General features: G+C 40.3%; 1 protein-coding gene across 1 annotated transcript in view; it reads right to left on the bottom strand.

Annotated features, from left to right (window-relative positions):
* LOC143855938 (transcriptional adapter ADA2-like) overlaps positions 1 to 15,572 on the bottom strand; it is a 68,790-nt gene that overhangs the window by 8,871 nt on the left and 44,347 nt on the right. The window contains exons 10-12 of the mRNA XM_077365985.1: positions 7,685 to 7,907; positions 5,071 to 5,281; positions 3,533 to 3,856 (exon numbers count right to left, since the gene is read on the bottom strand). Of these exons, the coding sequence (XP_077222100.1) occupies positions 3,533 to 3,856; positions 5,071 to 5,281; positions 7,685 to 7,907 (758 nt within the window). The remainder of the gene's footprint in view (positions 1 to 3,532; positions 3,857 to 5,070; positions 5,282 to 7,684; positions 7,908 to 15,572) is intronic.

Genomic DNA, 15,572 nt, shown 5'->3' with positions numbered 1-15,572 from the left:
CCAAACAAGGCAACACACTTCTCTCGGACATTTCATCCAACACTTGGTGTGCGCTTTGAAGAAGACAAAGAAACAAAGAGAAACAAGGCACTACACCTCTCTTAGACATTTGAGCAAACACTTGGTGTGTGCCTTGAAGAACTGCATAAAAGATACAAAAAAAGACATATAAGACAACACTAGACAATGTAAAGAAAGAGATGACATCAACACAAAACACATACAAAACAATGGAAAGAAAGAGGTGACAACACTAGACAACACTCCCCCTCAAGTTGAAGCCAAGGGCCTTCAACTTGAAACGAAAAGAAGACATCAAGACACCAAATCTCTTTCGGACATTTCACCAAACACTTGGTGGGCACCTTGGAGCCGAAGACAAAAGACATGAAACACAACAAATATAGACGGAGAAAAACAAAGATGAGAATGAAGGACAAGAAGACAATACTCCATACAAAAACCCAAATGAGAGAAGGAGAGTAAATACGACCGAGGAAAATGGGTTTGCCGAGAAAGAAATGACGACACACACAAAAAAATACCGAGAGAGATTTTAAGGGTTTGAAACAAAAAATAGAGAAATACGAGAGAGACAATAGGGAAGAGAGTTCTTAGGGAAGATTTAAGGAGGCACTATAGGGAGATAAAGAGAGGAAAACGAGATACGAAAGAGATACGAGAGAAAGAGATGAACGGCGTGGAGGGAGATATACGCTTCTTATTTCCTTCTTGAAGGATCAGCCCATTGGCTTTGATACCATGTTAGAAGTAATCTAGGGTTAGAGAAGAGACTAAGAAGAAGAGGAGTGAAGGTTGGAAAGACTCCACTTTGGAGCTCTACACACATACAATGTATATATAGGCCCAAATAAGGCAAGTGAGTACAAAGACTACAATACCCTCTATACTAGAGGTAATGACTAAACTACCCTACAACATGTTATTCAACAATATATATATATATATATAGGGGAAAGCGATTGTGAGCGGCCCCTCATATAAGCTTATATGAGGTGACCACTAAAAACATGGTGGGCCTACATTTTTGGGGTGATCCGAACCGGTCATTTGATAGGCCCTGACATAGATAGGAGGTACCCAAAAAATTAGCTCTATAGGATCATCCCAACCCCTTCGAACTGTGGAGGTGAAAGAGGGGGAAATGGGCGGGTATAAATTTGCCCACTTACCCGTCCATTTTCCCCTCTTTCACCACCATAGTACGAAGGGTTGGGATGATCCTATGGAGCTGATTTTTTGGGCACCCCTTATCTATGTCAGGGCCTATCAAATGACCGGTTCGGATCACCCCAAAAATGGGGGCCCACCATGTTTTTAGCGGTCACCTATATGAGGTGACACCTTTGGAACTCTATTCTCATATATATATATATATATATATATATATATATATATATATAGAGAGAGAGAGAGAGAGAGAGAAAGAGAGAAGGGTTTCTGCGCTCGAGCGCAGATAAGCTTTATTTGCGTTTGAGCACAGAAACGGGGGGGGGGGGGGGGGGGGATGACCCTAAGCATTCATTTGGAAGGCCCCTGGGGTGCCTACCAAAAATCAGCTCCATTGGATCATCATAGGGTGTCCATTTGTGGGGCCAAAAATGGGCAGATACTGTTTGTCCACTATCTGCCCATTTTTTGGGCCCACAAATGGACACCCTAAGGTGATCCAATGGAGCTGATTTTTGGTGGACACCCTATCCATGAAAGGGCCCATCAAATGAATGCTTTGGATCCCACAAAAAAATGTGCCACCCCCTCCCCTTGTTTCTGTGCTCAAGCGCAGAAACCGTTTTCTCATATATATATATATATATATATAGAAAACCCCGTTCGACGCACGGGCCGACAAAGAACTGTACGGACCACGTCATAGGTTGATCCAAACCGTCCATGTGATGGAACACAACATAAATTGGTTGTGCCCCAAAAATCATTTCCATAGGCTAATCCTAGCCCTCCAATCTATAGAGGTTTCCATAATTCCTCTTGAATAGGATGGTTAAGATCACCCTATAGATTTTTTTTATTAAAAAACCATAAAGGAGGGGGTAAGATTGAAATTATGTGGCTTTCATGGGTGCCTTTGTTAAAAAGCATAAAGGAGGGGGTAGGATTGAAAATAAGTGGGTTGAATGGGTGCATTTGTTAAAAAAAGTCAAAAAAAGTGATGTGTAATTATCATAGAAGTTTCAAAAAATTCTCTTCTTTTCTCTTCTGCTATATAGTATATAGATATATATATATATGAGGAAAATGATTGTGAGCTTGAAGCTCATATAGCTTATATGAGCTTGATGGCCCAAACACATGGGTCCCACATTTTTTGTGGTGATCCAAACCATTCATGTACAAGGCCCCATCATAGATAGGGTGTGTACCAAAAATCAGCTCCATTGGATCATCCTAACCCCTCCAAAAGCGGAGGGCAAAAATGGGCAGATTTGTGGCAAACGGTGTCTGTCCATTTTGCCCTCCACTTTTGGATGGGTTAGGATGATCCTATGGAGCTGATTTTTTGTACACACCCTATCTATGTAAGGGCCTTTCAAATGAATGCTTTGGATCATCCTAACAATGTGGGCCCACATGTGTTTGGGCCCTCAAGCTCATATAAGCTATATGAGCTTCAAGCTCACAATCATTTTCCTCTCTCTCTCTCTCTCTCTCTCTCTCTCTCTCTCTCTCTCTCTCTCTCTCTCTCTCTCTATATATATATATATATATATATATATATATATATATATATATATATATATATATATGTGTGTGTGTGGGTGTGTGTGTGTGTGTGTGTGTGAGGAAAGTGTTCCTAAGCTATAGCTCAAATAAGCTTATCTAAGCTATAGTTCAAAAACACATGGCCCCACATTTTTGGGGGGATCCAAAGCTTTCATTTGAAAGGCCTTTCCATTGATAGGGTGTGCACCAAAAATCAGCCCTATAGGATCATCCTAACCCAACCATTTGTTGAGGGGAAAAATGGGCAGAAATATGGACACACATTGTTTGTCCATTTTCCCCTCCACCTTTGATTTGGTTAGGATGATCCTATAGGGCTGATTTTTTGTACACACCCTATCCATGGAAGGGCCTTCCAAATGAATGCTTTGGATCCCCCCCAAAAATGTGGGGCCACATGTGTTTTTGATCTATAGCTTAGATAAGCTTATCGAAGCTATAGCTTAGGAACACTTTCCTCTCTCTCTCTCTCTCTCTCTCTCTCTATATATATATATATATATATATATATATGAGAAATTCCTGTATTTGAGCTAGAAGCTTAATTGGAGTAGGTTTTCCTAGCTATTTCCTTGTTATTTTTCATTCGCATTTGGAGACGAGGCTGTCATATGAACAGGTCATTCCTATCCAACTTATTTCATATTCTCCGATCTTATTTTATTTGTTGGAATTTATCATTCCCTAGCAGAGTTGCATTGTGTACGCTAGCAATCAAACTAAAAGATTGAAGCCACTATAAAATATTGTGCCAAGTCGTATGCCTTACAGTTTCCGATAATAGCTCTGCTCCAGGAAGTCCTGTGATATCCCACTCCAATAGTGATTTTGTGGTAGCTTGTGCTATAGTTGTAGAAGATGAATCCTTGGCACCAGACTCTGACCCTGTAGAACCTTTCATTTTAGGGTTTCCATCTGATTCTCCTTTCTCTTTGTTCATGAGAGGGTTTGCCCTTTGCGGTACTTTACCACTTGCAACAAGCTGACCGCCTTCCATTGCTTTACGCACATTTTCTTCAGATTCTCCTTTTCTCTTCTGTGCCTCGTATAGCTCTGCGTCTGCCATTGTACGACAACCAGCAGCTCGATATTCCTGAATATTAGAATTAAGGAGGACACATGAGGGAACTCATAAGATATACAGAATCAATTTTAGAACACAATGTTCCTTATAAAATTATTGACCAAGCAGAAATATTATCTCTACTGTTTACTGTGAAGTTCACAAGGTATACCATTAGCGTATGGTTAAGTGGCAGAGTCTATGGTTTGTGTTAAGTTAAAAAATCATTCTAAAAGAGACAAACATTTAAAAGCATGATCCCTAACTTCTAACAAATATTTACCATGAAATTCATCTTTCTGCAAATTAAACTCAGTTGAAGTGAGTTGGTCTGTTTCATTGGTGATGAAGAATAATTGAAAAGGGTCCCATTGGTGAGTTGGTATTATGGGCATCTGCGAGTCCCATTTGAGAGGCAGATGCAAAGGAAGCCGAGGTACGTGCAGCTCATCAGGGTTTAAAATTATTGGCTAGGGATAGAGTGGACAATGTGGTCGTTGAAGGGGATTCCCTGAGTGTGATTAAGTGGCTCCAAGGTTTGTAAAATCACCCGGTGGAGATTCGACTGATTTTTTGACGAGAAATTCGATTGGATGAGAACTTCTACATTTGTGTTTAAGCACGTCCACCGATCAGCAAATAAGGTGGCCGACAGTTTAGCTAGAGGAATGTTGAAAGAACCTGTGGCCGTGTTTGATTCTCTTCCTACCTGACAGTATTGTTGTATTTGTCTTTACTTTTCTCTTTTTCTCGATTTTATATCTTTGTACTTTGACCACCTCTTGTTTTGAAATAAAATTGGTGATCATTCAAAAAAAGATATTTGAAAAGGCAAGTGAGAATAGACTTTATAGTAGAGCCAAGTACTGATTGAAAAGCAAGGCCTTTTAACGGGCAGCCATAGAGGTACCAGTAGAAATCATGAAGCGTATTCTGGGTTGGCAACAGCAACGCCGCAGCTAACCTTTTATTGAGAAATAATTGTCAAAGAATATAGAAAGCTTGAGATGGATTTTTTTATCATGTTTTTGAACCGCTGAAGAAATTAAGCCAGAGATGTGTCGCAGTAGAAAGCTCAACAAAGCATGTATATCAAGGACCGAACTCAGATATTTACTCAGGAAGAACCTTTTCTCATAATATTTTACTGATCAAGAAATTATGCTAGAGTTAGATAATGATATAATATGAAAAATGTGCAGAGAATCAAGTATTGTGAGCTGAAAGTCGGGCAACCATCACACCTGAAGTTCTTGAATTCTTTTCCGAATATTACGCTCCAGAATAAGGCCCTGAATTAAGGCATCATGCTCTTCCTGTGAATGAAAACGCATGAAAACCTTATAACGCTGATATAACTCCCGGTCTTCACTTGAGAGTTTCTCCTCCAGGGGATAAGGATAAAGTAAATTCCTTTCCAATATAAAATCCTTTCTCCGTTTCCTCTCATCAAGTCTACCAAGAAACTTCTAGAATGTCAAAATCATGGATAAAACAAACTCAAAATTGAGTCCATAAAAGCAACAACTTCTCATTGTTGCTTTGTATTGGTAGTACAATGAAACAGCAAACATGATAAATAACATCATTCTATGAGTAGAAGCAATTTTATTTTTTTTTGAATGATTGTATGAGCAGAAGCATTTGCAGGCAAAACAAATGAAGGAACCTTTCAAATGCTTCGTATTTACATAGTTCACAACATTAATACCAGACAAAGATGACATAACTACATACCATTCAAAAAAAAAGCATACTACATGCATTTACATGATAGCCTCCAAAGAGAGAGAAACTAAAACATTAGCAATGTGGCCCAAAGGCCCATGTTACATAAAGAATACAAATTTCATTACATTTTTGCCTTCTCACTTTGAAATCCTACAAACCTATAACTAAGGCTATGTTATCTACACATGGATGTGAGGTGCTTGAAATGGATTTTCAGAAACCCGGGATATTATTAACAGATATTGTAAACAAAAGCTACTGTTCTTTAGTCAACTAATTAGAAATAGATTTTCAAAAAAAAAGAAAAAGAAAAAAGAAAACATCATCAAATGTACACATATCAAGAGATAAAATCCAGTAGGGAAATGATATTTCCCCCCTCTTAAACGGATAAAATCCCCCCCTTAACGGTTTCTATGAGAATGGTTCACTGCTTGAGGATAAATTCATGTCTAGCCATAAAATGTTCTATCCGATACAAAATATTGGTTAATACAACTTGACAATATGTGTACGGTTGTACCGATATAATGGCTCGCCAATCAGTTCGTTGACAAATGAATACATCTAACTAGTCTCAAACTTCCAATATTGTGTGTTAAGTAATGTAAGCCAAAAATATCAAAGCAGTGCCTCTTCATATGATTACAAGAAAAAATATACAAAATCAAAGAAAAAAGAACAAAACAGACTCTCTATGCACTGTAATAATAAAAAACAAAATCAAGAGTTTAGTGGGAAATGTTGCATCTTGTGTAATTGAAAGTTTGACACTTCTGGTAAGTAGGTGTCGATAACTATGATCATAATCTGCAAGAGAAATGCTGTACCTTGTGTAAGTGAAAGTTTGATACTTAATACCAAGGTTAATGGCTATGATCACATTCTGCAAGATAAATGTGCGGGCAGGACCCTAAGGACCCCAGTAGAAGTTTGTAACTTGACATTTCATCAACATTTGTTCTTTGATAATTCAATAATGATATCAGCCACCACTGTATAGGCTAATTTTTTGTGGTAAACTCTCGGCCACTGCATTAGTCATAGTATTAACCAATGTTTCAAATTTCGGTTTCGGTATCGGAAACTGAAATATTGGCCGAAATACCGAAATTTCAGCCAAAATGTGGTAAAAAAAAACAAATTTTTTTATTGTGCTGAAATTTTGGAAAAGAAGTAAATTTCAGGAAAAAAAAATTCAAATTTGCGTTTGGCAGAAATTTCGGCTGAAATCTAAACCAACACTGAAATTGGTACTTTCGGTATCGGTCCGGACCGACATCCGAAATTTCAGTGTGTTGTCCGAAACTTAGAAGCAGGAACCTCCTCTCGGGGTGCCGCTCCCACCTCGGAACCTCGATTCGGCACTCCTTAGGAAGGAGCTTCCAGGGAACGCGACCCCAGAGAGACGGGAACCACTCTAATGACGCTCCCAGTCTGCTTCTATTACTCTATAAGTCCCACCATCACCAACTTCCTTATATCAAACTCCTCCAACTCTTCAAAGTACTTCATTTGAGCAAGCACAAAGGCTTGTACATCTTCAGAAGACACAAGGAACGAGTGCACACAAATGAAGATGGTGAAGATGGTTAGAAATTAGCTTTTAGATGTACTTAAATTTTGAAAGATACAAATGAAAAATGGTTAGAAACTATTATTTTTTTATGTACTTGAATTTTGAAAGATATATAAAGAAAATATTACATGCACGCTCCCACGGCGCTCCCAAACTTAGACTCTTCTAGACCCCACGCTTCCCCGCCCCCGCTCCCGCCTCCGCTCCAGCCCCCGCACCCGCTTCGTGCTTCTAAGGTCCGAAATTTAAAACCATGGTATTAACCAGTTACACGGTCTAGCTACGAGTGGCCCTATATTGCTATTGACCGGATTCTGTGTTAAAACACCAAATGAACAAGAGCCACCTCAAGAAGGATATGAGCCATGAGGCAAGCAGATACTCAGCTGTTACAATTTAATGGCAATATTTATGCAATGCAGCAAGAAATCAAATACTATTTCATCGCACGTGCATAAGAGAAGCCCCATTCCTTATAAAATCCATTTTAGTTTTCCATCTCCCTAAGTAGTAATGACATATATTTATGACAAGAAGTCAATACACACCTTGATGAATAAATATGCAACACTCGCAGTTTCAGTTGACGATAAGTTTCAGAGTCATTATCGTTGAACTCCATCTCTGCCAGTGGCTGCTCTGCCTCATTGTCGTATTCAGGATCAAACTCTTGCCTCTTGGAATTATAGCCACTCAACTCACCCATAGAAGGTCCATTATCTCCAAAACATTTAGGTTTCTTTCCTCCAACACTCCGGTCCATTTGAGAATCTGCCAGCTAAAAATACTGAATACGGAAATACAAAACACAAATGCAAAATGTAGCTAATAAAAGGACATGCTCCCAAACAACGGGAAGATCCTTAGCCTTCAGCAGGTAATCTACAAACTAAAAAACACCTAGAACTCGGAAACTACATGAACTTTTCTTTAAGAACAACTGACGTTACAACGAACCTTTTGGTCAATAAAATGATCTCGAAAGCAAAGTTTAGCATATAGAGTCAGGTAAAAGTACAAACAAATGGGCTCTATAAATGAACAAGTACTTAAATAATGTCTATAACCATGATTTTGGAAGTAATAAAACAATGTCTATGACCATGATTTTGAAGACGCTAACTTTTATTGATGTATAAACAATCGCGTGGACAAATATACTTATCAAACTCTTCAATTTCACATCTAACTGTATTATCCAGCGAAAATGATGTGTTTGCATGAACCAATGAAATACAGTTTCATGGAAAGTGATGAGGATCCAGATGCCCATGAGGCCCAATAAGTGGCATATTTGCCCAATAAGACTTTTAGGAATTTTATTTCCATGTTATTTAGTTTTAGGAAATTTATTTCCATGATTATTTCAATTGCCTATATATAGGCCGGATGTATGGGACTTTTAGTAAGCTTTTAGAGTAAGATTGAATAATAGATTTTTCTCCCCTGATTTCCTTTCTTCTATCTTTTCCTTCTCTTCTTCTTTCTCTTCTTCTTTCTCTTCTTTCCCTTCTCTTCTTCCTTCTTCCCCATTTTTTTAATGGTAAAGAATTTCATAAAAGGAAGAAAAGGAAACACAAATTACAACAACCTGATTGATGAGGTTAAGCAAAAAGGACAACAAAGAGGAATAAGAAAGTCCAGAAATACAATAGAAGCCATCAGGTAAGATAATCAAAGAGCTTGACAGATCCACGTTGAACACCCTGTCTAGCTAGCCTATCCACCTCCAGAGTAGCCAACCTTCTAACATGAGTATAAGAGATTGAAGATCCCTCCACACAATCTATGATTTCGTCAAGCCACGGCAGAGAGAGGCCCCCATGGCAAAGAGATTTGGTCAACTAACTAACATATAGCAAACTAACAGGAAGTTTTGAGACACAAAAAACAGAAGATAAGTCAAGACCGGTAGAAGTGGAGACTACACCAACCGCTGAGACTGGGGGGGTGGGGGGGGGGTAGTCCCGTCAACTAATGTAACAGTATGAAGGGCCATGGAGGGATATGCCTCGAAAGAAGAGAGAAGACTAGAATTACAAGTCATGTGATGGGATGCTCCTGAATCAATGAGCCATGATCCAGAAACCGTATCATTAAGAAAACAGGAAGAGCTACCTTGTTGTGCAAACGTGACAGTGGGTTGCTTGCCTTTGTTTCGTAGACACAAGAGTTCATCATATTCATCCTAAGGAACAATTAACGACTCAGGAGCGGCTGACGATGAAGAAGCAGGAGATGGACTATCGGAATTAACAACTGAAACATTAGCAAATATGTAGGGGCGAAGCTCCGGATGTAAATCATAGCAGTAATTAACACTATGGCCTTCCGTACGACAGTGAGTACACTAAGGAGACCCACACCCACCAATACCACGTCCTCCCCCTGAATCACGGCCACCACCACCGCCACAGCCAAAGCAACATCACCATGGCCTCGATCACCCCCAACATAAATAGCAAGGGCCGAGCCATCAACGTCAGGGTCACTGGTCTGAACAACTCGCATACGTTGTACGCGAGAGAATACCTCAACAAGAGAGGGAATGGACCCAGAACTAACAATCAGCATGCGTAGCTGTAGAAAATCAGGGCCCAATGAATCAAGGAATCGAACAACCAGTAACTCTTCTCGACGCTTGGCAAGAATGACAGGATCCACCGTATATGGCATAAGTAAATCAAGCTGCTGAAAAAGAGCGACTTAATGATTGTAGTGTGCCGCCATAGACTTGTCCCCACACTGGAGACCAAACCATTCAAAAAAAAGAACACATACACGTGTAAGATTATGAGCCCCAGAATCTAAGGTAGCCGCATGATCCCAGATTTCCTTAGAGGACTGAAGATACATGATCGTAACAGCCATTTGGGGTTCCATACAACTCCACAGGAATGTCCTGATCGCAGCATCATTTTGGCCCCACTTAGCATATGATGGTCCGTAGAAGCTGGAGGATCACTCTCAAGAAAATCATCTTTACCACGTCACAGGAGATATGTATGGACTTCCATCCGCTAAGGTGGGCAATTGGTCCATCAAGCTTGATGGAAGCCATATTTTGAAAAGGAGCCTCCACTGGAAAATAACTAGAGGATAGAGTGGAAGGCAGAGGATTGGTTCCATCAAGCTTGATGGATACCATCTGTTCAGAAGTAGCTCCATGGGATCCATAAGATAGATCAAAGCAGAGCAACAACCATACCAACAATCAACCAACCAAAGACCTCCACCAACAACAACCAACAATCTCAAACACATAGAACAACCAACAACCTCCAATAAAAAACCAAAAGCCAACAACAAACTATCAAGAAACCACCAACAAGGCTTCCAAGGAACCACCAACGGTACAACCAACGAAATGGCATCAACAACAACGAGGCAACCAAAAACGTAGCGCGCCATCCACCAACAGGCCACCACCACGAATCTCAACTAGAAACCAACTATAAACGTCACCAACAAAGTCGCCAACATACGTGGTCGAACACATCAGTACGCGGTTCCGGGACAGAGAGAATTGACAACACCACACGAACGTATCATCAAGAAGAGAGGACCATCAATTATCGTCCCAGAAGGAATAACGGGGTGAAAAGGGAAGGAATGTGTGTTTAGATCATGAATAAGAAGAAGATTAGGGACAGATTTGAAGAGTTTGCAAAGTTAGGGTTACGGTTTGATCTCAAAAAAGGTAGAAAGAGATGTAAAACACCTTGCAAGGGGTGGTTAAGGTTATGGTGCAGAAAAACACAATTGGGGGGGGGGGGGGGGGGGGGGGGGGTGCTAGGTTTACGGTTTTTAAAAGAAACAATTGGGGGGTTAGGGTTAGGAGAGGTGTGAGGAGGGTTTGCTAGGGATGGATGATGAACACGAGGGGCAGCTAGGGTGGGAGGTTGAAAAACAAAGATAGGAGAGGCGTGGCCAGGGTTAGGGTTGTGGGAGGGTTGTTGGGGTGGGAAAACCAAAGAGAAAGGAGGTTGGGATTTGTGACTATGGAAAAACCCAAAGAGGGATGTCGGTTAGGGTTAGGGTTGAGAGTCAAAGAGAAAAAAAAAAAAGAGGAAAGAGAAGAGGATAGGAATCTAGGGTATGGTACCTTCAAGGAGGGAGGGAGACAATCACTTCCACCTTGTGCTCTGATACCATGTTAGCTTCTACATTGAATGAAGAAGAGATGAGATGAGAGAAAGGTTAGGAGAGAGTTGTCTCTTCCCCCACACGAAAACTATATATTATATACATAATATATATATATATATATATATATATAGAGAGAGAGAGAGAGAGAGGAAAGTGTTCTTGAGCTATAGCAGATAAGCTTACCTGAGCTATAGCTCAAAAACACATGTGGCCCCACATTTTTTGGGGGATCCAAAGCATTCATTTGGAAGGCCCTTCCATGGATAGGGTGTGTACCAAAAATCAGCCCTATAGGATCATCCTAACCCAATCAAAGGTGGAGTGGAAAATGGACACACTGTGTGTCCATGTTCTGCCCATTTTTTCCCTCAACAGATGGCAGGGTTAGGATGATCCTATAGGGCTGATTTTTGGTACACACCCTATCCATAGAAGGGCCTTCCAAATGAATGCTTTGGATCCCCCAAAAAATGTGGGGCCACAAGTGTTTTTCAGCTATATCTCAGATAAGCTTATCTAAGCTATCATTTGGAAGGCCCGAGCTTATCTAAGCTATAGCTCAAAAACACATGTGGCCCCACATTTTTTGGGGGATCCAAATCATTCATTTGGAAGGCCCTTCCACGGATAGGGTGTGTACCAAAAATCAGTCCTATAGGATCATCCTAACCCAATCAAAGATGGAGTGGAAAATGGACAGACATTGTGTGTCCATGTTTCTGCCCATTTTTTCCCTCAACAGATGGCAGGGTTAGGATGGTCCTATATGGCTGATTTTTGGTACACACCCTATCCATGGAAAGGCCTTCCAAATGAATGCTTTGGATCCCCAAAAAATGTGGGGCCACATGTGTTTTTGAGCTATAGCTTAGGAACACTTTCCTCTCTCTCTCTCTCTCTCTCTCTCTCTCTCTCTCTCTATATATATATATATATATATATATATATATATATATATATATATATATAGAGAGAGAGAGAGAGAGAGGAAAGTGTTCCTAAGCTATAGCTTAGATATATATATATATATATATATATATATATATATATATATATATATATATATATATGGGAAAGGTGTGCGTACTCGGTCGAGTAGATAAGCTTATCTACTCGGTCGGGTTAAAAACAGTGGGGGCCCACATTTTTGGGGTGATCCAAACCATTCATTTGAAAGGCCCTTACCTAGATAGGGTGTCCACAAAAAATCAGCCGCATAGGATCATCCTAACCCATCCAACAGTGGAGGGAAAAATGGGCAGATTTGTGGACAAGTTGTGTTTGTCCATTTTTCCCTCCACTGTTGCATGGGTTAGGATGATCCTATGGGGCTGATTTTTTGTGGACACCCTATCTAGGTAAGGGCCTTTCAAATGAATGGTTTGGATCACCCCAAAAATGTGGGCCCCCACTGTTTTTAACCCGACCGAGTAGATAAGCTTATCTACTCGACCGAGTACGCACACCTTTCCCTATATATATATATATATGAGAGAGAACATTTCCTACACACTTGTGTAGGTAAGTTACCTACACACTAGCTTAAAATACAGTGGGGTCCCACATTGTTTGGGTGATCCAAACAATTCATTTGAATGGTCCTCACATAGATAGGGTGTCCACAAAAAATCAGATCCATAGGATCATCCCAACCCTACGATTTGTGGAGGTGAAATGGACGTGTATAAACCTTCACAAATTAGTCCATTTTTTGCCTCCATAGTTTAAATGGTTAGGATGATCCCCTATCTATGTGAGGACCATTCAAATGAATTGTTTGGATCACCCAAACAATGTGGGCCCCCACTGTATTTTAAGCTAGTGTGTAGGTAACTTACCTACACAAGTGTGTAGGAAATGTTCTCTCTCTCTCTCTCTCTCTCTCTCTCTCTCTCTCTCTCTCTCTCTCTCTCTATATATATATATATATATATATATATATATATATATATATATATATATATATATGAGAATAGTGTTCCTGGGCAGCTGCTCAGATAACTTATCTGAGCAGTTGCTTCAAAAACTCATGTGGCCCACATTTTTGGGGTGATCCAAAGCATTCATTTGAAAGGCCCTTCCATGGATAGGGTGTGTACAAAAAATCAGCCCTATAAGATCATCCTAATCCTAACCCAATCAAAGGTGGAGGGGGAAATGGGCAAACACTGTTTCTGACCATTTTTTCCCTCCACAAATGGTACACACCGTATTCATGGAAGGGCCTTCCAAATGAATGCTTTGGATCACTCCTGGGACCACGTGAGTTTTTGAAGCCTCAGATAGCTTATCTGAGCAGCTGCGCAGGAACACTTTTCTATATATATATGAGAAAAGGGTTCCTGAGGTTAACCTCATATAGCTTATATGAGGTGGCGCTCACAAAACATAAGGGGTCCACATTGTTAGGATGATCCAAAGCATTCATTTGAAAGGCCCCATCATAGATAGGGTGTGTACAAAAAATCAGCTCCATTGGATCATCCTAACCCATCCAAAAGTGGAGGGCAAAATGGATAGACACTTTTTGCCCATAAATCTGCCCATTTTTGCCTCCACTTTTGACGGGGTTAGGATGATCCAATGGAGCTGATTTTTGGTACACACCCTATCTATGATGGGGCCTTGCAAATGAATGGTTTGGATCATCCAAACAAAGTGGGCGCATTATGTTTTGTGAGCGCCACCTCATATAAGCTTATATGAGGTTAACCTCAGGAACTCTCTCTCTCTCTCTCTCTCTCTCTCTCTCTCTCTCTCTCTCTCTATATATATATATATATATATATATATATATATATATATATATATATATATATAGAGAGAGAGAGAGAGAGAGAGAAAAATGTTTGTACGCTTGAGATATATATATATATATATATATATATAATATATATAGATAGAGAGAGAGAGAGAGAGAGAGGAAAATGTTTGTACGCTTGAGAACCTTGTTTTAAAACCCCTAACTCATCGCAAGGAAAAAAAATAACAAGGGAAGAAACCCCTAACTCACCGCAAGGAAAGAAAATAACACGAATCCATCTGTTACATTAAGAACAATGGAAAACTCTCACGAAACCCTAAACAATCCTTACCATGTGGAACCTTGTTTTGGAACCTTGTTTTAAAACGAGGAATTTTATCAGTTGAGGGTTTAGGGTTTCTATACCCATTATAAAGAACAAGGGTTTTTTCCATTATGAAGAGGGTTTAGGGTTTCTGTACCCTAAAACGAGGGAAGGTCTAATCCATTATGAAGAACAAGGATTTTATCCGTTACGAAGAACAAAGATCTAAAACAAGGGGAAAAACCCCCAAACAATGATTTCATCCTAAATCCATTATGAAGAACAATGGGAAAAAAAATTGCAACGTCGCATTTTTACATGAAGAACAATGAAAAAAAAAACCCCAAATCACATTTGTTACATGAAGAATGGAAAAAAAAACCCTCGATTTAGGGTCCAGAAACCCTAACAACAGGGAGATGCTTAGCTTTAAGAAAAAAACAAAAAACACTAACCTGGAAGAGAAGTTGAAGGATTGTCGTGCGCCTCGCGAAGGAGAAGGTCGCGTAGGGTTCTTGGCCGAAGAAAAACGAGAGAAGGAGAAGGAGAAGCTCGTCTGGTTTGGAGAACCTTTTTCTAGGGTTTTTGTCGTTTTCTAGGAGGAGTATAAGACGATACCTTTTGGTTGAAAAGGGCAAAGGAAGACGCAAATCGGCAACCCCATTCACGCGCTTCGGGCCCACCAGTAACCAACCAATAAGAGCATTCACTAAACCCTCGAGCGTATATAAGTTGGTGCGCTCAAGCGTACAAACATTTTCCTCAGACACACACACACACACACAGAGAAAAGGGTTTCTGCGCTCGAATGCAGAAACAGGGGTGGGCCACATTTGGGAGAGGGGGGGGATCCAAAGCATTCATTTGATGGGCCCTTTCATGGATAGGGTGTCCGCCAAAAATCAGCTCCATTGGATCAACAGAGGGTGTCCATTTGTGGGGTGAAAATGGGCAGATTTGTGGACAAACAGTATCTGTCCATTTTCTCCCTCACAAATGGACACCCTAAGATGATCCAATGGTGCTGATTTTTTGTACACCCCCCATCCATGGTGGGGCCTGTCAAATGAATGCTTAGGATCACCCCCCCAATGTGGCCCCACCCCTATTTCCAGCACTCGAGCGCAGATAAGCTATCTGCACTCAAGCGCAGGAACCCTTTTCTCATATATATATATACATATATATTTGAATGGCAAGGCTTATGATATGTTAGGGG

This window comes from Tasmannia lanceolata, unplaced genomic scaffold (genome assembly GCF_043159265.1).
Source record: "Tasmannia lanceolata isolate RefF3 unplaced genomic scaffold, GAP_Taslan_0.1 ptg000003l, whole genome shotgun sequence".
NCBI classification, from domain to species: domain Eukaryota; kingdom Viridiplantae; phylum Streptophyta; class Magnoliopsida; order Canellales; family Winteraceae; genus Tasmannia; species Tasmannia lanceolata.
Note: the sequence above shows the minus strand (reverse complement) of the source record. Positions and strands in the feature narration are given on the sequence as shown.